Consider the following 25599-nt stretch of genomic DNA (forward strand, 5'->3'; position numbering starts at 1 on the left):
TATAGACAAGGAAAGGAATCGCTTTGGCTTAATCTGCAGGGAACTTTCTAAATCTGATATGTAAGAAATACAGATTCCTATATTTTGTGATCTTTACACCAAAAGCTGAACTGGAAAATCAAAGCTGTATTATTACTTATGCCACAAGTATCCTAAATGAAAAAGGATTGAGCAAGAATAAACCAACCAAGAATACTTTGTGTTTTTCTCAAAAACCCAACTCACAGCTCTCTTGGTCCCTGCACTGAAATGATAGAGGCTCCTCACTACCTCATGGAGATACAGTCAGTTCGTATACAATTCTTTAAAGCAATGATTTAGAGGGATTTCTGGCCGGAGCAAGTATCTTTGAGATCTAATCACTAAAGTAGAAAAACCTAGACTCCCTGGAAGCAGAGGCTTAAATTCTGGCAGGCTTACCTCATCCTTTCATCTTTCAGAGGTAGATTAAATTCTGTGTAACTTAGCATATAGGGGTCCTGCACGGGACTTTTAAAAGATGAAGTCTTATCTTCTCTAAGTGTTGTTTAATATAACATCTTTTTCTCCCCCCCTGAAATAAATCCTAGCAACTTGAAATCATTTTTTGAAAGATATTTCTCTTTTCCAGACACCTCCCTACCTTCTTGTCTTGAAGGTTTTGAAGCTTTATTTCCTCGATTCTCTATTTTAGTATAAGTGACAGACACTCCTCCGTAGAATTGCTCTACTCTGCGGGCAGCGTTAACAGAAATCAGGGCCCAAAAGAATACAGGCATTTCTTCACAGTTCAAGATTTGTTCTTTTCATTTCTTTAAATTGCCAAAAGCTAATCAGACTCACTTAAACCATTGAAATAAAATTTAAAACGATCTTTAAAAAGAGGAGGAAACCTCAGCAAATATCCCACTAATTATGGACCCTCTCCAACAAATCCCTACGTGTACTGAGAAACAGTCTGAGCAAATTAATGACAGTGGCTTCAGCTTAAATTTTTAGAGCTAAAACTGTTGATACATATTACAAGTATTAATGATTGCACATGTGTGCACTGGGGATCTAATTTAAGCATTTAATAACATCTAATACATTACACAAGCCTATATATTTTTGGTAGCTACTTGGTACAGTTTGTCCCAAAGGCCTCTTCAGCAATTGCAGATAACCAGAAAATTGCTAACAGAACCCCTGTTAATGCAAAACATGTTGGCTAGGAGAAAAAGGGATGTATGGATCGGTAGTCCTTAGGTTTCTGGTTTTCTACAATTAAAAAGAAGAGTAATAAGAAAATGAATTTATCTGTACTTTAAATCTTTCTTACCCTGACTGTGTTTTAGGCATATAATCCAAACAGTCCCCAAAAGAAAGACACATAAAGATCATGGATAATAATAATTATTCAACCCTAGCTGCTATTTAGAATAAGAGGCATCTCTAGGAATGGATGCAGTGTGAAGAAAGTAGAAATGCAGCTCATTAAAGAGACACTGGCTTGGGCAAACAAAAGACCAGAAACTTAGGAGTCCACATCCTCTCCCCAAGATACACTAGGTAATACCTCGGTATGCAATGCAACTTATTTTCCCATGGAGAGGGAAATAAAACTAAACAGTATATTGCAGTCAATCTTCAACTTGATGTTCCACATATAAGAAAAGACTGACACGAACCCCCTATTTTTTCTTTCCTCGGGGACCTTTCAGTACAGCTAGTTCTTATTAACTGTGCAATGTCCACCAATGTCTAAGAAGGGAAGATACGCTTTTAAAAATTATTCAGAGTAACACAGCCTGAAGAACTGGCTCGGTACTTTTGAAGACAGCCATTATACCCATTTAATACGAATGTCACTGACAAATTGTGTGTCAAAACGTTGCTTCTCAAGTTTTCTTTTACAAGTCATTCAAGCTGGCAAATGCCAGCTGATGAGCAGCCCAGAACATGTTTTTCAGCCTACTTGAGCCTCCAGCTGCTCAAAACCCTTTGCACAGTCAGCCAGGGCTGCAATAACCTTAGATGAAGTGATACAGGACTGGTGCCTAGATCTCACCCAAAAAATCAGAAATCAGGCTGAAAAGTCCTGTCTTGCAAGCTGTGTTGCCTGCAGCTCCATCACCTAGCCATTACACAGGAAATGGTCAATGATTACACACAGGAATTTGAGACCCTGGTCATTAGACACCGTAGATGCCACAGAGCAGTGGAAAAATCTATGAGGCAAATGCGAAAATGTGAGCACAAAGACAGGCTGAAACAAATCTTGAAAGTGCTTGGGCCTTTTCTAACTGCCGGTGTCCTGGTTTGAGGTAAAGCAGAACCATTTTTTTGTTCTGAAACAATGAGCTTCAGTCAAAGTCACCTATTCAAAATCGCCGCTGAACAAACAGAGATTTTAAAATGCTTTCAACATTGAGCATTTTTTTTTCACATGCAAACAACTCTATTAAGTTAGATTTAAGTCAATACAGAGGCTGCCGTTAAGAGTTGCTGTACCTTAAGGAACCAGCCCTTGGCACACTACTTGGTAGGATCAGCTCTGCAATAGTATCCCAATAAAACACGGGCATTTTTCAGAAGATATGCACTGGCCCGAAAGCATAAGGTTTGTAATTCACCCAGCACCAGGCAAATCAGCAGTGACCATCTTGTTAGAGCTGACTGTGAACCCCTCTAGCTTTCATGTACAAGTGATACGCTGTGCCCAAGAACTGAATATAAAGCTCAGTTGTATAATAACTTATTCTTCTGATGTCTAAAATAGAAAAAGGTTGAAAAACCCCAGGGAAAAAGTACAAATGCAGCTTCTTTGTTTGGACCATTTTCTTTCCTCCTACATTCTCTGCATCAAAGTAACATTGATTACTAACTGCAGCTGGACTGACACCTCCACTATGATATCTTTTATTTGTATTTTGATAGCAGCCTCCAACACAACAGACACAATACATTCCCCAGAAAACTCATAGGCTAAATAAGAAAACAAGAAAGAGATGGCTAACATCTATATAAATGCAGTCTGTTTTACATTACCTACATGTGTTAAAAACATTTTTATATGTTTAAGCAACTTAACATCTCCTAAAGTATACCTGACCTTAATATTGCAATCATCTTTTATATTCACTCACTCATCAAAGTGTTCAAAATAACAGTAAAAAAAGAGCATGATTTTGAGGGGATATTTCAAGACAGTGCTATAGCATCATGAGAGACAATATGAAAGAGACAAATTTGAGATGAGATTGTCATTCAGAGCAATATAACCTGAAAAACAGACCAGGCAAGGTGTTATCATATGTACAGAAGGTTGCAAATATTTTGTAATGAAACTTTAGGACATTTTGGAATTAAAAGATTCTCCACTCCACATTAACTGTCCATTTAAAAGTTGATTTTACTTATAAATTACACTGAAACAACAGATTTGGTAGACTTGCTACTATGTTCTCCTGTGACTCGTACTCTGAATAAAACACGTGAATCTAGTGCTTTCCTGTCATTCAGAGCATGGTTGGGTGGCAGTTGCGTGCATATGAAGACAGAACGCATGATAAAATGCACAACTATTCAAATGGACAAATTTGCGAATTCAGAAGAAAAACTAATTTTAAAGTCTTTCAGTTCCTTGTTAAAGTTACCTCACAGCTTTAGCTATGCACCTCTCTGTCAACTACATATAGACATTTCAGGAAAATCTTTAAATTATATCACTATGATAATGACTAAAAAGTCCTCTTTAAGTCCTTGCACATGAGGGGTTACAAGGAGCACATGACCTTCACATCGTGTACCGTGGCTCTGGAGAGCAGCAGGCAATGCAAGGGAGACACAGCTGCAGCGAGAGCCAGGGAAGGAGGTGGAGGGACTGCTGTCTTCCCACCACACCTCTCCAGTGTTTGCTACCAAACTGAATTTCCATAAGGTCACAAGTGGTGCTCCCCAAGACTTAGTAATAGGGCAAGTTCTCTTTAATATCTTTATCAATGATCTGGATGAGGGGATCAAGTGCACTCTCAGTAAGTTTGCACATGACACTGAGTTGGGCAGGAATGTCGATCTGCTTGAGGGTAGGAAGGCTCTACAAAGGGGTCTGGACAGGCTGGATAGATGAGCAGAGGTCCATTGTATGAGACTCAACAAGGCCAAGTTCCGGGTCCTGCCCTTGAGTCACAAAAAACCCCATGCAACACTACAGGCTTGGGGAAGAGTGGCTGGAAAGCAGAAACAGACCTGGGGGCCTTCGTCAACAGCCTGCTCTTCAGGAAGGACAGTCAGGGGAAACAAGGAGGGGGTGTTGCCCTCTATGGCAATGACCAGCTGGAGTGCATGGAGCTCCACCTGGGGATGGATGAAGAGCCAACCAAGACCTTATGGGTCAGGATTAAAGGCGGGGGCAGGGACAGGTGATGTTACAGTGGGGGTCTGCTATAGGCCACCTGACCAGGATGATGGAGCAGATAAATACAGATAGATACATAGGACCCACCTAGTGTTCACAGGCCCTGGTCTTCATGGGGGACTTCATCCACCCCAATATCTGTTGGAGGGACAGCACAGCAGGGCACAAGCAATCCAGGAAGTTCTTGGAATGCATTGATGACAAGTTTGTTCTCCAAGTGGTAGAGGAGCTATGATGGATCTTGTCCTGACCAACAAGGAGGGACTAGTGGGGAATGTCAAACGCAAGGGTAGCCTTGGCTACAGTGATCACAAAATGGTGGAGTTCAAGATCTTTTGGGCAGCAAGAAGGGTGTGCAGCAAGAAGGGTGTGCAGCAAGCTTACTCTCCTGAACTTCAGGAGAGCAGACTTTGGCCTCTTGAGGGATCTGCTCAGTAGGGTACCATGCGATAAAGCACTGGAGGGGAGAGGGGCCAATGAAGCCGGTTAGTATTCGAGGATCACCTCCTCCAAGCTCAGCAGCAATGCATCCCAACAATGAAGAAGTCAGGCAAAAAAGTCAGGAAGCCTGCATGGATGAACAAGGAGCTCCAGGACACACTCAAAAGCAAAAAGGAGGCCTGCAGAGGGTGGAAACAAAGACAGGTAGCCTGGGAGGAATACAAAGAAACTGTCCAAGCAGTGGCAAGCTAAAGTCTAGATAGAATTAAATCTGGCCAGGGACATCAAGGAGAACAACAAAAACATCTGTAACTATGTCAGTGATAAAAAGAAAACTAGGGAAGATGTGGGCCTTCTCTGGAAGGAAAAAGGAGACCTGGTCACCTGGAACATGGGTGAGGTACTCAATGACTTTTTTGCCTCGGTCTTCACCGGCAAGGGCTCTAACCACACTGCTCAAATCACAGAAGCCAAAGGCAGGGACTGGGAGAATGAAGAACCACCCACTGTAGGTGAAGATCAAGTATGAGACTATCTATGGAACCTGAAGGTACACAAGTCCATGGGACCTGATGAAATCCATCCATGACTCCTGAGGGAACTGCTGGATGAAGTTGCTAAGCCACTGCCCATCATATCTGAGGAGTCATGGCAGTCTGGTGAAGTTCCCACTGACTGGAAAAGGGGAAACATAACCCCCATTTTTAAAAAGAGAAAAAAGGAAGACCCAGGGAACTAAAGGTTGGTTAGTCTCACCTCTGTGCCCAGCAAGATCATGGAGCATATCCTCCCGGAAACTATACTAAGGCACATGCAAAATAAGGTGATCAGTGACAGCCAACATGGCTTCACCAAGGGCAAGTCATGCCTGACAAATTTGGTTGCCTATGATGGAGTTACAGCGTTGGTGGATAAGGGAAGAGCAACAGATGTCATCTACCTGGAGTTGTGCAACAAGTTTGATACCATCCTGCACGACATCCTGGTCTTTAAAATAGAGAGACATAGATTCAACAGATGAACCACTCGGTGGATAAGGAACTGGCTGGATGGTCTTACTCAGAGATGCAGTCAACAGCAACACGACACCAAGCTGTGTGGTGCGGTCGACGTGCTGGAGGGGAGGGATGCCATGCAGAGGGACCTGGACAGGCTTGAGAGGTGGGCCTGTGTGAACCTCATGAAGTTCAACAAGGCCAAGTGCCCTGGCCCTGCATGTGGGTTGGGGCAATCCCAAGCACAAAAACAAGCTAGGCAGAGAATGGATTGAGAGAAGCCCTGAGGAAAAGGACCTGGGGCTGTTGGTGGATGAGAAGCTCAACAGGAGCTGGCAATGTGCACTTGCAGCCCAGAAAGCCAACTATATCCGGGGCTGCATCCAAAGAAGCATGGCGAGCAAGTCGAGGGAGGTAATTCTCCCCCTCTACTCCGCTCTCATGAGACCCCACCTGGAGTACTGCATCCAGCTTTGGGATTCTTCAGCACAAGAAGGACACAGACCTGTCAGAGCGGGTCCAGAGGAGGGCCACAAAGATGATCAGAGGGCTGGAGCACCTCTCCTATGAAGACAGGCTGAGAGAGTTGAGGTTGTTCAGCCTGGAGAAGAGAAAGCTCTAGAGAGACCTTATAGCTGCCTTCCAGCATCTGCAGGAGGCCTACAGGAAAACTGGGGAGGGACTTTTTACAAAGGCATGTAGTGACAGAGCGAGGAAGAATGGTTTTAAACTGGAAGAGGGTAGAATTAGATTAGATATGAGGAAGAAATTTTTCACTCTGAGGCACTGGAAGAGGTTGCCCAGAGCAGTTATGGAGGCCTCATCCCTGTAGGTGTTCAAGACCCGGCTGGATGGGGCTTTGAGCAACCTGGTGTAGTGGGAGGTGGCCCTGCCCATGGCAGGGGGGTTGGAACTAAATGATCTTTAATGTGCCTTCCAATCTAAACCATTCTATGAACATGAGTCTGCAGTGTGCATAGGTGGACAAGAAGGCCAAGAGTATCCTGGCTTTTATCGGAAATAATGTGGCCAGCAGGACTGAGGAAGTGACTGTCCCCCTGTAATCAACATTGATGAGGCTGCACCTTGAATACAGTGTTCGGTTTTGAGCCCCTCACTACAAGAAAGACATTGAGGTGCTAGAGCATGTCCAAAGAAGGGCAATGAAGCTGGTGAAGGGTCTAGAGCACAAGCCTTATGAGGAGTGGCTGGGGAACTGGGGTTGTTTAGCCTGGAGAAAAGGAGGTTCAGGGGAGACCTTATCACTCCCTACAACTACCTGAAAGGAGGTTGTGGGGGTCAGTTGCTTCTCCCAAGTAACAAGTGATAGGACAAGAGAAAACAGCCTCAAGTTGGGCCAGGGGAGGTTTAGATTGGGTATCAGGAAAAATTTCTTCACTGAAAGGGTTATCAACCATTGGAACAGACTGCCCAGGGAAGCAGTTGAGTCACCATCCCTGGAGGTATTTAAAAGATGTGTAGATGTGGCACTTCGGGACATGGTTTAGTGGTGGACTTGACAGTGCTGGTTTAGCGGTTGGACTCTGTCATCTTAAAGGTGTTTTCCAACCTAAACAATTCTATGATTCTATGGGCTTTTGTTTCATTGTTATGATCGAGCAGTCAGCCCTAAGAGTAGGACCTGAACTACCTTAGCATGTTGAGTTTCAGTTGTCAATACAAGCATACATTTGCCTACAGAAAGATGGACTTCCACTGCACAACACTTTTGGATTTTTAATGAGGAACTACCTTTTTATTCAGCCTACCGCTAACCATCCCAGCCAGAGAGCTAAACAAAATATGTGGCGGTATATGCTTACACATTTATTAAAATCATAAAATTACTCTCGATTAACTTTAAAGTTGGTGGAAAGGGATAAGAGCCGAGAAAGGGGAAAAAAATGAATTATTCATGGTGTAATTTACTTACATAATGAAAACTATTTTTTAATAAATTTCATAGAATCATAGAATAGTTTGGGTTGGAAGAGACATTTAAAGATCACCTAGTCCAAAACCCCTGCAATGAGCAGGGGTATCTTCAACTAGATCAGGTTGCTCAGAGCACCATCCAACCTGACCTTGCATGTTTCCAGGGATAGGGCATCTACCACCTCTCTGGTCAACCTATCCCAGTGTTTCACCACCCTCATTGTAAAAATTTTCTTCCTTATATCTAGGCTGAATCTATGCTTTTTTAGGTTAAAACCATTACCCCTTGTCCTATTGCTACAGGCCCTACTAAAAAGTCTGTCCCCATCTTTCTTACAAGACCCCTTTAAGTATTGAAAGGGTGCAGTAAGGTGTCTCTGAAGCCTTCTCCAGGCTGAACAACCCTAGATCTCAGCCTGTCCTCATAGAAGCTCCAGCCCTCTGATCATTTTTGTGGCCCTTCTGTGGACCTGCTCCAACAGGTCCATGTCTTTCCTGTGCTGAAGGCTCCAGAGCTGGACACAGTACTCCAGGTGTGGTCTCATGAGAGCAGAGCAGAAGGACAGAATCACCTCCCTTGCCCTGGTGGCCATACTTCTTTTGATGCAGCCCAGGACACAGTTTTCTGGGCTGCGAGCATACATTGCTGGCTTGCGTCCAGCTTTTCATCCATCAGTACCTCCAGTTTGGAGAAAGTTAAAAAGAATACAGTAAAACTTAGATCAATTCCTACTTGCCACAGTACAGTAAGTTTGATATTTCATTACAGAGTTCATTACCACTATTACCGAATCACAGAATGGTCAGGGTTGGAAGGGACCTCTGGAGATCATCTAGTCCAACCCCCCTGCCAAAGCAGGGTCACCTACAGCAAGTTGCACAGGATATATAATGAAACTCTCAACTTTTTTAAGCCTTAATGACAATCTTAGAAAATATACTGAAGACATAATTTCTTTAGACTTTTGTGACTAAGTCTTAATGTTGCCATAAAACTTTCAGGTTCTGAGTCAACAGAAAATATATCTAAGCTTTGATATTTTGTACCTTTTCCCCCCCTCGAGGTTTACTCAGTCTAACATGAAACTCTCAGGTTTCTATTCAATCCAGTTTTAATTTTAACTACTATTGTCTTTTGAAAGTGCTCTTTTAAAAAAAAAGCAAATGTTCTAAATTAGGGGAAAATGTATGCATGGCTTTATATATATATATATATTTCAATATTGTTAATATTTAGCTGTAAAGATTTATTTTCCCCTGGAAAAAATATTTTTAATCACTTGAAATTAGTTTATATGAAGCACAAAACTTGTTTTAGACCTTAAATGGTGATTGACTTGAAGGTAGTGTCTGGTTTAAAGGTGACTTTAAAGTGGGAATAAGTATTGCATATGGGACTGGTCTGCTTCTATTATACAAGCTCTTTCAGCTTCTGTTAGCTTATATGTGCTTATACTATTTCTACAGATACCCATATTGCAAAGCTGTCAATATTAGAGGAGCTCAGCACTACAGATTTACTGCCTTCCATGCTGTTAAGAACGATAACTTGATTTAGTTCAGTCTGTATGGGCTCTTGTCATGGGGTGAAAAAGGAAGGTGGAACAAATCACTCTTATAATTAAATAGTTCACTGAGGTTTTCCAATATTTTCCTAGTCACCCTCTCCGGGAAGTCATATTATCTTCATATGACTTAAAGTGGAATATCCTATCCAGTTCCCATATGAAACTGAACAGGCATAAATTTATAGCAAGAAAAGAAAGGAAACCATATGCATACCAGCAAATCACACGCACACACATGCACAAATATGTATGACCTGAAATCTGTAGATACACAAAATATACACATATTCACGTATGCATGTATGTACAGCATCTCCTCTCTGCCTCCAAGTATATATATAAAGTAGGGAGGCTAATGGATTATTTGCTTGTGTTGCCGCCCCTGCTCAAGCATTACCCTGGAAGAAGCAAGGTGCATGGTTTGGACAAGCAGACTCTGAAATATTCCAACAGAAGAAAGCCTCATACCCTGTGATTTTGATATAAAACTTCATGCTGCTTGAGAATCTCAGTTCCAGTATGAGTTTGATTAAGTCGAACATGCGCAACACAGCGACAGTAATCTTCTGTCATACACTGATGCTCAGAGGGTTAGTCACCGGGAATAAAGCAGTGAGAAATGAAGGAAGGTCGGCAAATAAAACTATAGTAATCTACTGAACTGAAGGGTTTGGAAAGAATGACTCCTGTTATAATGACAATACTTTTAATTATACATATTCAATGAAAAATAAATATTAGAGAGAGTAAAATACTTCCAATTAATGGAAGTAATGTAATGTTCAAACTTAAATGAAGTATTTTTCCCTTGAGGGTTTTACTGTACTATTTTATTTAGCTTAATGTAATTTAGATTATAAACAGAATGGTTTTGTAAGCCCCCAGAGAAATGTATTTTATTTATAATGTATTTCCTTTGAAGTGGTTATGGAAATCATGCTCTTCCTGAAGTCTGCATCTCACATACCACCTACTGCTGCAAACTAGTCAGTCCTCACAAGTTAAACATGATCAGTCTGGTGAAGTATGTGACAAGAAAACCCAGGATTTTTTTTAAATGCCAGAGAAAATAGAAATTTGTAATTCCAAAAACTAACAGTCTTCCCTCCAAAAAAAGGTATTGAAAGATCTTTGTTGATAAATTTATGTTTTTTTTCAGAGGGAATGGAACTCAGCCATAATCGCCCCACTTGAGTTTTAAATGCACGTAAGAAGAATTGTTTACACTATATCCTAGAGGAAGTTTCAGCTGAAAGTAATTATATTTTGTATACTTAAATTTAAATACGTAAATATTTTCATCTTTCATTTAGATCACAAATCCTTAAAAAAATAATTCTAGTATAAAAGGCACACTTTCTTTCAGGATGCAAATTACAAATGTCCAGTTTGTGTCACCTTTTTTCCTTCAAGTAATTAAGATAATCTATTTATGAACAAATAAGCAAATATGAATGAATAAATTGAACCCCAGTCTATGTGTTCTCCTCACCATCAATAGCTACTGCACAGACTCAGTTAAATGACTAGAGACAAAGAGGGAATTGTCTCTAGAAAATTAATTTTGGCCATTAATCATCTTTTTAAAGCATAATAGTACCCTATCCTCATGGACGAACCATTAACTCAACACGCTAGCCATAGATATACAATGGTCTGAGCTGTGATGCTTCTCCTGAAATAATGTCAAGCCAAGTCACTTCAAAGGGACTAAGCAAGTAAGTACTGTAAGACTGGAATGACTGTGCAAGTGCTTACTGCCTGACCTCATGACAGCTGTTGTCAAAAATTACATATGCTTCGAATTGGTTCTTCTTTTTCTCAAAGCTACTTTTCTGCTACAAAGCTACTACCAAAATCTATAAATAAATAAATAGATAAATAAATAAAAAATCAAGTTCTCGTTAGGTTTGGTTAAAAGCTTGAATCATTTTTCAAGGAATAATGTATAGGAGCAAATATTTCTGTGTCACTGCTCTATGAAACAAACATCAGTGCTCTGGAGTTAAACTTCTGATTAAGTTAGTAGATTTTATCAATATCACAAAGTTTCGAGTAGATATTTAAATGCAGAAAAAGTATTTTGAATCACATTCTAACTATATGGAACAAATATGAACGAATTTTAACGCATTAATATTTTTTAAAATAATGAACATGCATATACTGCTGTACAAACCTTCTGAGAAAAGACATTTCTTCTGGCTCTTCTTAGATCAGACATTATCTAGTTCACACTTGAAAGTTACACCAAGTGTGTTAGAATTTGCACTTTGTATTAGAGAGCTGACCTGTACTGCAACCTTTGCAGACATCTGTACTTTGCTAAAAGCTACTAAAGCACAAGCATTACTTGTGTTAAATGGCAAATGCATGTCATAGTGACCATTACTCTGGCATTTGAATAAAGATTTTAAGATTCTGACAGCCTAAACAGCCGAGCTAATGTACCTTTGCTAAGCAAAATGATGCTGTTCCTCTTGGCTAATGTAATGTGTTCAGATGAACCGACAAATTCTGTTTAATGCATTGTGCACTTGTGGGTAGTAAAGCACATTATTTTATTATTTCTTTATACATATAATCCCTGAAGAGGTAGCATAACAGTGTAGTGCAAATCTACAGCAATCCAAGAGATTTATTTGCATGAATGGCTTTGTTATTGTTAATTTAGTATCAGGGAAAAAAAGATTAATTTCTGGTTTTCTGAAAAGTTTGTTACTATATTTCTTGTAGATGCATTATATGGTTTGATGCTTTAACCCTTTATTTTTTTCTCACTATTTCCCCACTGTCACATCAGAGTCTAAGTGACAAATAATATCGGCTTATACAGGGAGAGAGATGTGTAACAAAAGATACTGTAACAAAATTTGCAGAAGTTAATTATATGAATTCAGGTATTTTCTTTGTTACTTTCCTTTTAGGCTAAAACTGAATACAGTTCAATTGCAGTTCATTTGAGGTACTCTGAAATTTGGCGCCAATTAAAAAATTTCCTGCCAAAGAACAGTTGTGCCACTGATACCTACAGAAAAGGCATTCTCCTCAGACTCGATATCCTCTCCAGCATACTAAATGTCTTTTGGGATTGCTTTTCTGCCCATCAGTTACAGCTGGGGAAGATTTTGGATACTCACAACAGAGAATACGTATCTCTTCTCCAATATAGAGCTAGTGACCCATTTATGAATTGTGACAATTTAAATTTAACTGCTAAACCAGGAACTGTGTGTGCTTTCAGTATTTTATCCATGGAATATCTGTCATCTGAAAAAAAAAAAAAACAGCAAACAACCCAATACCACAACATTTCACCTTACACAAAATACCTGAAAATCATCTAAATAAAGCTTGACTATGGTCAACTCAATATGAAAGGCAAAACCAACTGTAACTGAACATGGCCAGCTGGGTAACAGTGTGCAAGATACCATGTCCTAATTTCAGGATATGAAAGCAGGGGTAAGCATCGTTTCAGGATTCATCTGAGGGACCAGTTGAAGCCATAAAGATTCAGCCAGTATGCTATGAAAATACTTTCCTGAGATGACTTGGTTAGAAGCTTTCTCCAGGCAGAACTGAGTGACTGAAACCTCAAGACGCTCCAGAAACAATCACCATAAACTGCCAGAGCCACAGTCCCTAAAGTAAGTATGTGAGGAGAGCTGTTTTCTGTGTAAGGAGAGTGTGCCAGCATGTGTAAATACAGGACATCTAAACCACTGCTACGTATCCATGTTTGCAGTTCATTTCCACAAAATCAGAAATGCAAGCCAAGGTGGAAGTTTTACAGAAACGTGTAAGGAAAGTAAAAGAAACACGAGCTACAACATAGACATAAACGCTGCAGCCTACCGATTCATGTAAATTATTTTAAATGCCACTGCAACTGAGACATAAAACAGCGTAACATACAAGGGAGAAAGCAGTCAAGTGATAATGAATGCTGGCAATTTAATCAGAACAATTTAGCTCTTTGCCTAGGTTTACTCTTGCAGAGGGAAATGACTTGTTGGAACTAAACCCGGCTAGTGTATCAAAACCCGAAGGGAAAACATACTTTTCAAGAAATCGAATTTAACTTGTTGGATTGTCACCTCTGCAAGACTGAATTATTCTGCAGGGAAATCCTGGAGGTGGAATATCAGCTCCATTTTCTACTTTGTCTGAAACTCATAGAAAACTTGAAGGTTTGTGCAGCAGCTCAAGATGATCAACATGAATAACCTGAAGGCATCCTTCTCCTGATTACCAATACCATGATACTGCTCTCCTCTTCTTAAGACAAGCATAGAGGTTCATTCATGTAAAACCTTTCAGCCTAGCTCTTACCCTGGCTAGCTCTTATTCTGCCAGTTGTGCAGTTGTAATAACAAGAAGCTCAAGGTTTACCAACTGCTTGAGAATTTATTCAATTTCTTTGCTGGGTTTTCTGCCTAAGCTGAAATTTGCACCACTGCAGCTGCTATTAAAGTTAGCTCAGGTATGCCTACAGGAACGACAGGCATGACAGCATTCCCAGCACCCACAACAACTTAAAATAGATGTGGCGAGGAGACCAAACACATAGTGACATATGACAGTCTACAGTTGTGTGTCTGTTGATGATAAAGCGCATCACAAAGACAGAGGGCCTTAATAAATGATTTTTTTAGTCCATAAATTCCAAAAGACCCTGGCTTCACAAAGTGAGCACTATTGCCAAAAATCAGCTGTTTTCCAATATGTTGAATACTTGGAAAGATATGTGAAAATATACGTTTCTTTGAATTTTACCTACATGGTCCAGTGAGGAACATCAAAGCGGCTAGTTGGATCAGGCACTGTGAAGTTCTGTGAACTCCTCTTTTGGAAACAAAACTGGTAGTGTGTCAGCATGTAGGCTGTGAACAAAACAAAAGACAGAAGAATTATTAAAACAGATTATGGACACACCGGGGAGACATATAAGCCAAAAGGTCTCCTTTGGACCAAGAGAAGACAAAAGCTATTAGTACTTTCTGTTGCTGAATAATATCTTCTTCTTTTTGGCTTTTTTGATTTTTTTTTTTTTTTTTTTTTTAATCTTAGAGAACTAGATGAAAATCAAACAACTCAAGCATGCACATATCACATGGATCTGGAGCAGTGGTAATAAGATAGTACTGATAAGCCTTTGGACTGCTCACACCTACCCCTAAATGGCTATGTATGATCACAGTATTTTCAGATGATTTTTTCAAATCCAATGACCAAATTAAAGTGAGGATAACAATTTCTCCAAGACAGCACAAAAAAGTATGCAGCTGAGTCAGCAAGGGAGCTTAGCTGGCTTGTGCTTGGAAATTGGCACCTCCAGGCAGAGAGAGAGATGGGATGTTGAGCCCACCCAAACACCAGGAGCAGCTCAACACAGGGCAGAACTAAGAACTGGGCTCTTCTTCCCCAAATTATGCAGTCCCTCAAGCTAACTGATTTAAAAAGCTGGTTTGGAATATTAATTTTTAAGTAAAAAATGTAAAAAGCTAGAAAAATAAAACCTCTATATAATGTATACATTCATTATACTTTCAGCTGCATTTAACATACTGTTGCTTTTAAAAGTTGACATAACTACAGAGGAAGCAAAAATAATAATAGTTAAAACCTAACCAACACAGTTTCCCCTGCAAAAGTTGTAAATTCCTGAAATCAGAAGTTTAGGAGAAGGATTAGTCACTGGCTCCAATGTTCCATTTCATTATATATAATTAGTATATAATTAGTGCCAAGTGGAACCATGTGCCATTATTATCCCATTTATTGCATGCCATTGTACCCTAAGGCTTCAAGACCCTTTTGAATAACTTAAACACAGAAGAGTGATTCTGAATCAACAGATGCTCCACGTGTTTGCCTAGCGTCTCAGCCTTTACCAGCATGCCAAGGGATTTCACTCCCAGGTGTTATAAAAAGGAGGCAGCAGACCAGAGGGAGAACACACCGGCTCTGCTGGATGCTCAGTTTCTCAGGGACAAAAAAAAAAAAAAAAACAAACAAAAACAACACCAAAACCAAACCAACAACAACTAGGCTGAGATTATTAACAAACAAGAGTGAGACTATATTCCAGTTCATTTTCAGAATGGAAGAAAATACACATTTACTACCCATGTACATTGCTGGACGCCAGCACAGCACATCTGACACAGCTCTGGTATACCATTAATCACGAAGTTCTCTCCCTTCTCTGGTAAAACAGTCTCCTGAAAAACAGCCCTTCCCTCCACTAACCCTGCGCAGCCAAGAAGCGCAATGCGTCAAGAGTGGAAGAGAATCTGAGCACACCTTTAGGCCAAATGTAGGCAACAGAGGCCGTATTTGCAAGAATGAGTGGAAAGAGAGCAGATCAGATGAAATGCAGCCAGGAAAGAAGGAATACGCATTATTTGTCTTACAAACAGTGCCACGCAACTCTTAACTGTAAGGAGCCTGGACACGTCAGTGTGGCAAACCCTTTTGTAAGAGCAGGCTTTGATACCCTCTCAGCGCAGATCAATGTTTAGGTGAGAGACAGTCACTCCGTGCCCACTTTCTGAAGCATTTCTTTTCCTAGGTGTTTATTTGCCAAGCCGGTACACCCCTACTCAAACGCTCTGTTCCTGCCACTGCTCCCAGACAGACAATGCACAGGAAGCACAGCAGAAGGAAACGCATCCGCTCCGAAGGTCACGGAGAAAAGAAAGCAAAACACTCAGAAAGAGCCAAGGAGCAGCCAGGAAGCTCACTCGCATCATTTAACTGCCTCCCGCCTGAAAGGGGCTTTCACTCTGTAAAGTGGAGCCTTTAGTAGGAGAGCTCGATCTTTTGGCTCAGGAAGGATGGTTCCAGACTTTTCAAAACAGCAGCTCCGGTTTCCGTACTTCACTCCAGTGATGCAGCAGTGGATCTACACCTTAATGATTCGCTCATCTATTAAAACTACAGTTTGCACAGCAAGTACCAATTATTGTTTAATTGAGGTGCCTAAAGGTCCTTGGTGGGACTCTTACATACCGTCATCCATGAAACAGCAATGAGATTTACACTTAAAAACACTTCAAATACTTTAAAAATTAATTGTGCAATTATTTTTATACAGAAATTATAAAGGATGAAAAGCATTTCTCATTCACACTATCAACGCAGAAAAATAATTTAAAAAAATTTGCTTCATGACCAAAGCCAGTTTTAAGTCACTTTTACACTTTTAAGACTGCAAAACAATTGAAAGAAGAGGCCTCTTTTTAGTTAGTTGAGCCTCTTTCAGTCGAGGAATTACAGTTTCTGACAATTAAAACTGGAATTTTAGTCATTTCCCTCTTACCAAGTTATTATGGTTTTAGTTAGTAATAAACTAATTCATTATTTAATTAGCTTTTCAAGCTATTCTCAATAAAGAAATTTCTTCCCAGTAATTTCCTACTATATTTTAATTTTATGCCATTACTATCAAGAAGCCAGTTTTACTGCCCTAACAACATAGGTTGTGACTCATAGCTTTGGAATTCATTGCCCTAATTTACGATAAACTGAGAGTCCTCAAATAAGCTTCTGCTGTTTGTGTATTCAGCTACAAAACTAATAAACTCCACTCTTTATGAAAAGCAATCAAAACCAGTTGACAATTCAGCTTGTGCAGAACATCATGGTCCACTTGAAGCAACCACGTCAAAGTTTTATCCACACACATCTTTCCACCTTGGTTCAATTTGATTGTTTTAGAAAAGGGAGAAAGGCTATTAATTGACACAAAGCATTTTGAGGTAGATGCTTACAGTCAATGTGAGGGTGGTCCTGTAATAGACAACATAAAACGCAGTTGCTAATCCCTGAAATACCTGGGATAAAATTAGGGAAGATGGAAACCTGGTTGATATGTATTTTACATCTGGGAAACAACAGATTGAACCATTCCTCTGTGCTGATACAGTTCATTAGTCCTGCTTTATTCTTTCTGGAAGATTTGTCCAAAAAAAAATCCCTCAAACCCAACAACCCCCCAAAAACACCACCCCAGTTATCAGAATGAATCTCGGACCTATTTAAGCCAACATCAGCCCCCTCCAACCTCAATTGTTATGTCTATGCTATAAAATTCAATTTGTGGGGTGCTTCTAAGCATTGGCACTCAATCTGTGCTATTGTGAGACTGTGAGAACAGTCCTAGCAGGATTTTAGCTTGGGGGTGGTTTGTGAAGCAGCACAATGAAGGCACTTGATTTAAGCTCTACACGCTTGGCCACACTACAGGGAGGAGGGGACTGAGATTTGTGGTATTACAAATGCTTTAAGAGATGCTTCTCTCTGGACAGGTAGGTGCTCTGTGTGCCAGGTACAGAACTGAAGATCATATTTTATGACTTGTATGATTCCTATCCTATATTCATTAGAATCGCTATTTAAAACATGTGCACCTGTGCGCCACCTTTAGCTTTTTATTTATTTTTGATAAAACCTCACTTAAGACTAGAGTGTCAGAAATGCTTTTAAACGAGAAACCTACTTCTGTGGAAAGCAAAACTCTGGATACAGTAATTTCTGCTTTGTTTACTTGATAAGATGAATCTGTACGCATTGACTGCATTGAGAAATTGAGTTCCTGTGTTTCTCCAGAGGTGTATCGTGAAGTAGGTTTCTCACTATCAGAAACAAACTTCACAGACTGGTAAAACTTCATACATAATAAGGTGGGTAATTCATCTGAGTGTTTACCAACAGATAAGGGTGATCTCATGGATTCTTTTTTTTTTTTTTAATGAATGTTGAGCAATTTTTGCCTTACTGTGAGAAAAAAAAACATGTCTCAAAAATTGGAGAGACTTAGTTACATATTATGTTCTTGCCTAAATAATCTTTTAAAATAACAAACCAACATTACTACACATCACGTTTATCATCCTTTAAAATGCCTATAGGTGTATCTACACAGATAAAAAGGCACTTTAACAGTTTTATGGTTCTAATCCTGACGACTTTACATAATCAGAAAAAAGACATATTACAATATCAGCCCTGCAGCCTCTATTTCCAGTGGACCTTAAAGGGCAGAAAATCTTTTGACTCTTGAGCTTCAGTTATAAAAAAGTCTGCAAGCTGAAAGAGTTGTCTCTGCCTTGCACTTCTTTCACTGGATCTCATTAGAAAGAGGTCAGAATCATTCTGGACAAAAACAAGATCGAAGCTGGATGGTAAGAGTTTGCAACTGCAATGCTTATACACTTGAAAAGCACCTCTGCATGGATACAAGAGGAAGACACATTACACCTAGTCCAAGACAGAATTTCTTGCTGTGAACAGTTTATTTTGTTGTTGTTTATTTATTTTCGCATTCCTGAAGTTTGTGTTTTGCTTTAAGGAAAGAGTCCATTTATAAAAAGAGATTTTTCTGATACCGTTGACAAAAGGAATCAAGCCAGTTTCCAAGCACAAGCTGCTGACTTGACTCCCAGCCAGCACAGGTCGGAAGTAGGTAAGAATTTTGAAAGGTTGATTACTACAGAAATGTACAGCTTTCTAACTAGATATGTCAAAAATGAGCACCATCAATAAATGAAATAAACATTGGTCATGAATTCAGAAGAATATATGGGACAGTCAAAAAAATGCATTTAAAAAAAACACCAAATTTTTTCAGAGATCAAAAGTGAAACAAAGTTGTTTAAATTTTTTTGGTGATGCACTAGAGAGATATTTTCAGATTTTTTCATTATTTATTCAAAAATTTGTATTGCCAATGTCTTTGGCCTGAGCTCACTGCTTGAAGTTTGGAGACTAGACCTGTCAAATGGACTTTAAAAGAAGAACAAGATTTTAGCTCCATGCTTGTTAACTGAAGTTGTCTGTAAAATGACGGATTACTTGATGTGCTTAGAGATCTCATTGCAATCACTGGCTACCTGTGGTCCCTTCAAACGAAATCCAAAATGACGGGATCATCTTCTTTCTAACCCTAGACCAATAAACATGTTAATATTGTATTTCATGTTGAACTGCTTCAAAATGGTACGTTAAGGAAAAACAGTTCCAGAATATCCTGTAAATTAGATGGAAGAAGGAAGCACAGGCTTATTCTACCAACTTTGACTTGAAAGATAAATTGATGTCCTGTGTCTGTTCTAAACACTAGTTATAAAGCTAAATCCTTCCTATATTGTGCAAATGTCATGAGTCCCCACTGAACTGAATCATCTTCTGCATTTTTGAGGTTGTATCAGAAATTCTAGAAGGCCAAAGTAAAAGGACAAATTTAATGTCGCACAACAGTTCGTTCAACTTGCTCAATCTTTATTTTTTGAGGATGACTGGAAACAATAATTTTATGCCCCTTTCATCCAGTTTAACGGAGATAAAAAGTAATGATTAGCATGCTGAATTTAGACAATTTTCTCAATGAAAAGATGCCAAGTCATAGTATTGACTCAGCCAAATCTGTTTCAGCTGCTGAATAAGCATGTTAGAAGGCTTCATTTTGTTTTGAAGTTCTGAGGAGTATGGTAAAACAAAATTCAGACATTTCAAGTATGATTTTAATTTGGAAGTCTCATAGCTCAAAAATTGTTCAGTCTAGACATATCACATTTGTTTCACTCTAGAATAGTGACTGCAGCATTTTATTGGCAAAATTGAGTGGCTGTTTTGGAAATATTCAGTTAGATCTGCTCAGTATAAAAGTGTTCAGCTCAGTTCAGTTCACGTGCAAAGCATCTCATAAGTGCACTACAGTGTCTGAATATAATCAGTAGCACAAGCAGTTAGGAAAAAGGAAAACACCAGGAAAAAACTACTAGGAGAGTACTTCAATTTAACTGCTGTTTATTACTTATATTTTCTATGGATCTGATATATAAGCACAGAAGCTTTTTAAAATTTGAGAAGTGATTAGAATCACTCTTAGATTTTGATTCCTTCGGGTGCTTACTGATGCCTGACTTCTAGCACCTCTGTTTTTAAGAAAATAAAGATTGTTTTTTTAAACCAGAGTTTGTTAAATATCATGTATAGTTTTACATGACAGTTCAAGATAATCACGGCTAAACAGATCAAACCAGAATGCTCACTATTTGGTATACAACTATCAGCATTAATAATTTAGGAAGTAGTCCCATTTAACTTTAGATACCTGTACAGACTCTGAGCAGTCAGTGCAGGAAAAGCTGCCACATCAAAGGACCATTCAACAGAGCCGATGTGTTTCAGTTGTTGGCCTAGGATAAGGTGAAGTAAGCCTTAGGAGTAGCTAGTGTACTCCATCCATTACAGAGCACATCTAAATCTGGTTTGATTAATCCCATCCTGAGTGCTCACTTCTCATGAACATGAGCCAGCAATGTGCAATGGCAGCCCAGAAGGCCAACCGTATCCTGGGCTGCATCAAAAGAAGTGTGGCCAGCAGGACAAGGGAGGTGATTCTCCCCCTCTACTCCACTCTCATGAGACCCCACCTGGAGTACTGCATCCAGCTCTGGAGTCCCCAACATAAGAAGGACACGGACCTGCTGGATCGTGTCCAGAGGAGAGCCACAAGGATGATCCGAGGGCTGGAGCACCTCTCCTATGAGGAGAGGCTAAAAGAGTTGGGGCTGTTCAGCCTGGAGAAGAGAAGGCTCTGGGGAGACCTTATTGTGGCCTTCCAGTGCCTAAAGGGGGCCTACCGGAGAGCTGGGGAAGGACTTTTTACTAGGGCATGTAGTGATAGGACAAGAGGGAATGGCTTTAAACTGGAAGAGGGCAGGTTCAGATTAAACATTAGGAAGAAGTTTTTCACTTTGAGGGTGGTAAGGCACTGGAACAGGTTGCCCAGAGAGGTTGTTGAGGCCCCATCCCTGGAGGTGTTCAAGGACAGGCTGGACATGGCCTTGGGCAACCTGGTCTAGTGGGACGTGTCCCTGCCTATGGTAGGTGGGTGGGAACTCGATGATCTTCAAGGTCCTTTCCAACCTAAACCATTCTATGATTCTATGATCATAAATTGGTATTTGTATGAACTGTTTTTACAAATCCCTTTCAACCACTGTTTTGTCTATAAATATTCTGATCCATCCAGCCATTTAGAGTGAGATTAGGCTCATATATATATATATATATATATATATATATATAAAAGCACATACCCCTTCTCATGGAAGACAATCTTATCTGGAAAACATGTCCTGACAAAACATACTGTTCTGTTTCTTCCACACAGAGTTTTACTATCAATAGTTACTCAAAAGTTTTAAGACATTCCTGAGCCCCTTACTGACTAGCCTTTTCTCCACCTATCACTGCAACTGAGAAAGATGTCTCCCACTGCTGTGCGTTTCAGTGTTACTGATTACTCTAAACAGAAAAAAAAAATTAAAAATCTCACAAAACATTAGAAATTTCAATATTTCAGGACATATTTGGGTGTGACAGGTACACAGGATACGTCGGTGTATTACATCTGAGAGAGTGGCAAAGCATAAGTAAAATTTTAAATTATCATATGAGGCAGTTGAATGCATTGTGAGTAATATGCTGCTTTATCAGTTGGAAGCAGATGGACTTTCCTGAAAAGGAATGGTAAGTCTGTTAATGAAAATGTGCTGCCTGTTCACTGGGGTACCCTGGTAGGAAACATCTTATAATTTGGTCTTTCCTAAATATTCCTGCTAGGCAATAGAGGAAAATCTCAGTAATCATGAATTTCTTTCTAAACTCTATTTTGTATACAGTATACACAAAATTACCCAACAATTGTCTTAATGAAACTTCTGATGAGAAATGATGGGGTTCATGAAGATGTTTATAAGCACAGAGAAGACATAAGCTGTTGGCAAGAGGTGCAATAATCTCCCACACTCACCTACCAAAATCCACTCTTCTACATCAAAAGAAAGTTCAATGTATGTATATGCAAACCTTAAACAATCCACTGAGTGAACTCAGACAGTGGCTGCAATGCAGCTTTTATATTCAAACATATAAAACTATATCTCTGGGCAAAGAAAAAAGGTGGTGAAATACTAAATGTTCAACTCCTTCCAAACCCAAGAGTTACAACAACAGCTGTAATTGCATCTACTGGAATTAAACCTTTTTATCCAAGAAATTTCCCTCAATCTATTTGCTGAAGAAATCACTTTTTTTTCTTCTTCTTCTTTTAAATTAAAGAATAATTTTAAATCCTGACACTCGGAACGGAACTGATCATTGTAAAACCACCATGGGGCAAAGGCGTGACCTGAGGCCAGGGCCACACTGCCATAAACCCACCAGCAATAAACCTGCCAAGACCCCACAGCGGCCCTGCAGGGCTGACGGCTTGGCCTCTAGGTACCAGCTCCGCGTGGTGGCCCCTGTGGTGAGCAGCCGGGGCTGCCCCGAGCCGGGCACAGCAGGTCCCATCCGGCTCCAACCCACCCACCCACCCACCGCAGGGCAGGGCCGAGCCCCGCAGTCACCAGTGGATGCCTCAGGGAAAGTGTATTTCAGAAAAGGCAAAACACTGTCCGGCAGTCCACACAGGAGCAGGCAGATGTGTCCTGAAGGACATGTGGCCCACAGAGAGCCCAGGCCGGGGCAGGTTGCTCCTGACAGACGGCAGCCCATGGAGGCCCCAGGCTGGAGCAGGGAGCGGCACATGAAGGAGCTGCCATGGACTGACCACAGCCCCAGTCCCCGTCCCCCTGCACCCCCCAAGGATGCGGCTGAGCAGCAGCTCTGCTGCTCTGGTCTGTGGAGCGGTGCCCCAAAGTGTTGCTCTTTGTGTGGACGAGGTTCAAAAATAGAGTCTCACAGGCTACAGCTCCATACAGTACGAAACGCCCAACAAACTGGCGTGGATCACAACCCCTGACTTTATCGGGGTGCTTCTGCTGCCCAGGAAAGGCAGTTTTGCATGGTCTGGCAGCTGCTGCTTGCTTTGATGATAGAGTTCAACAGGACAAGTTGCCTATTTCAGGTCTCAGCGCGTAACAGGGAGATCTGCACTTCTTTATATGAAAGCCTAACTGTACTTAAGCCCCAGGACGAATACATATAATTATATACCATTTACAGACTATAGAAATACCTAACGTAACACAAATCAGTGTTGGCAAAGCTGCTGATTTTGACTTTTAACTGAAATTTCTTATCGCCAAGAATGCAACTTACTGCTTGCTATTTTTGTGTTATTGTGATCACACAGGCATCAGTGTTGAGGAGCAAAAACTGAGAAGCACTCACTGAAGGGACAGACTTCTGACCCCATGTGGGGTAACACCTCAAGTAAGCTTTGGGATTGTAACATGCCTTTGCTTATCTCTGAAAATCTGTTAACCACTGTAGATCACTTATATTGTGACTTTCTGTGCAGCTAAGTTAAAGATCTGTTACTAATTTTGTATTGAATTAGTATATAGAACTTCAGTATTGGAAAAAGCAGCTCAGCCATTTCTTTCCCTATCAATATGTTGACTTCTCTTTGAATGTTTATACAAACTGAAAAGCTAAACAGCATTCTGCTGGTGGGGAGAAGGGAGGAGGAAAGAAAAAAAAAAAAAGGAATGATATGTGGCAAGATAACAACCCTAACATGAAATCCTTGTGTCATGTCACATTCTGTCATTAAATTCACAATTTAATCAACAAATCCGATTCCCCAAATTACAAAGTATGCTATGTCACCGCAATGCCAATACTTTACTAAAACTAGACAGACAGTCCAAGGGAAATAAGCCAATGGCTTTCCTATCACCATTTTACTCTTCTGCTCAGAGACTACAGGTTTGGCTTTGCATGTGATATATTTAATTCTAAGTACTGGAAAAAGTTTGCAACTGATTACTACTGAGGGCAGTAGTAATCAACATTTGTTGTTGATATATGTTTTCTGAGATGAGCTGAGAAAAGTACTGTAAATAATTTCAGAAGTATATAAACTCATTTGGCGATATATGAGATTAAGCTCTAATGAGATGTATCTACGAAAGGAACAGAATGACCTATACCCTACCAGGACAGGGAACTGGTGCAGACCAGAAGCTCTGTGCACTGTATTTGACTTCCACAGGCAGCATCATAAGAACAGGCACTTCTGGCTGATTTGCTATAATCACTCCTGTGTTGCCATGCTGCTTTGCTATTCCATGATTTTACAGGTCATTATAGTAATGGAAGTGCTGTCATCTAGACAAAATGTGAAAGTACACATTTCCCTTGAGAACTGATAGCAACCCCAGCTGTATTTTCTAGCTGTGATAACCATGTTTTTTGCCTTCTCTGTTTCAATTTAAATCAAAGACTGGTAGTATGGTTTCTGTACCTTCACAGTAGAAGTGATATGTCCTAAAGCATAATGATTCTGGTTTTCCTGTTTATACAGTTTTCACTGTGATATTTTGGGAAGAAAAGAAAATTATGAGTTTTTTTTTTTTGATAGATGATGTGAGTTGAGGTGACTTAGATTTTTAAATATTTAAGAAAAATAAGGCGCCTCAGAAACTGGGGAGAGGATTCTTATCTGTTTTCATTCCCTTTACATGCAGAGGTGAAAGTACACTGAAAGTGCATTTTCCTCTTCAGAGAAAGGTTAACCATACTAGACCCATCTCAAAGTGATGCAAGCCAATGCTGCCAGCAATACTAAAATTTTCAGGTACGTAGCTAGGTTCTGTAAAAAAAAACAAACCAAAAAACAAACCACAAAACCCTTTAAGCCAATAATAAAATCAGAAGGTAAAAAGTCCCCAGGTTAGTTTGGCAGGGCTTGTTGGCTTTGATTTTGTTTATTATTGCCATTCCCTGGAATATGGAGTACAGTGTATTCCCTACAAATACGTTTTATTTAACTTATTTTCCGCTTCTATAGGCACTTACACTATTGGCGATGGCCTTCATTTTTTATACTCTTTCTAAGAAATCTTGTAATTGCGGCTTTTGACCTTTTATTGTAAGTCATAAGTTACAGGTAAAGTTTTCAGTGGCCCCAGGAGCATATAAGCAAACTGTTTTGTGAACCTTCTGAACTAGACATTTACTGAATAATTGCAATGTTCGGGGATAATCCTTAAAAACACAGGTGCTTCCATTCCTATGGCTCACAATCACATTAGCTTTATGTTTCTGCTGAAGTAATGCAATTCAAGACTTATTAACAGTATTAAATTGCATAATTAATTTAGAGGCATTAAAGCACACCAAGATATATTGAGACAATTAAGATATTTAGCAACATTGCCTTATTACAGTTGCTGCCTCTGGAAAGCAACACAACATTAGCATACAATCAGCCCAACCAAGGGCTCTCACTGGGATAAGATTTTAAATTACTTAA

General features: G+C 40.0%; 1 protein-coding gene across 1 annotated transcript in view; it reads right to left on the reverse strand.

Moving 5' to 3' along the window:
• The window catches only part of CHRM3 (cholinergic receptor muscarinic 3), a gene marked incomplete at its 3' end in the record, with an annotated part of 202695 nt that overhangs the window by 120923 nt on the left and 56173 nt on the right, over positions 1-25599 (reverse strand). The window contains 2 exon segments of the mRNA XM_082481089.1: positions 14097-14146; positions 14149-14203. Of these exon segments, the coding sequence (XP_082337215.1) occupies positions 14097-14146; positions 14149-14203 (105 nt within the window).

This window comes from Vanellus vanellus (genome assembly GCF_965231255.1).
Source record: "Vanellus vanellus genome assembly, chromosome: 3".
NCBI lineage: Eukaryota > Metazoa > Chordata > Aves > Charadriiformes > Charadriidae > Vanellus > Vanellus vanellus.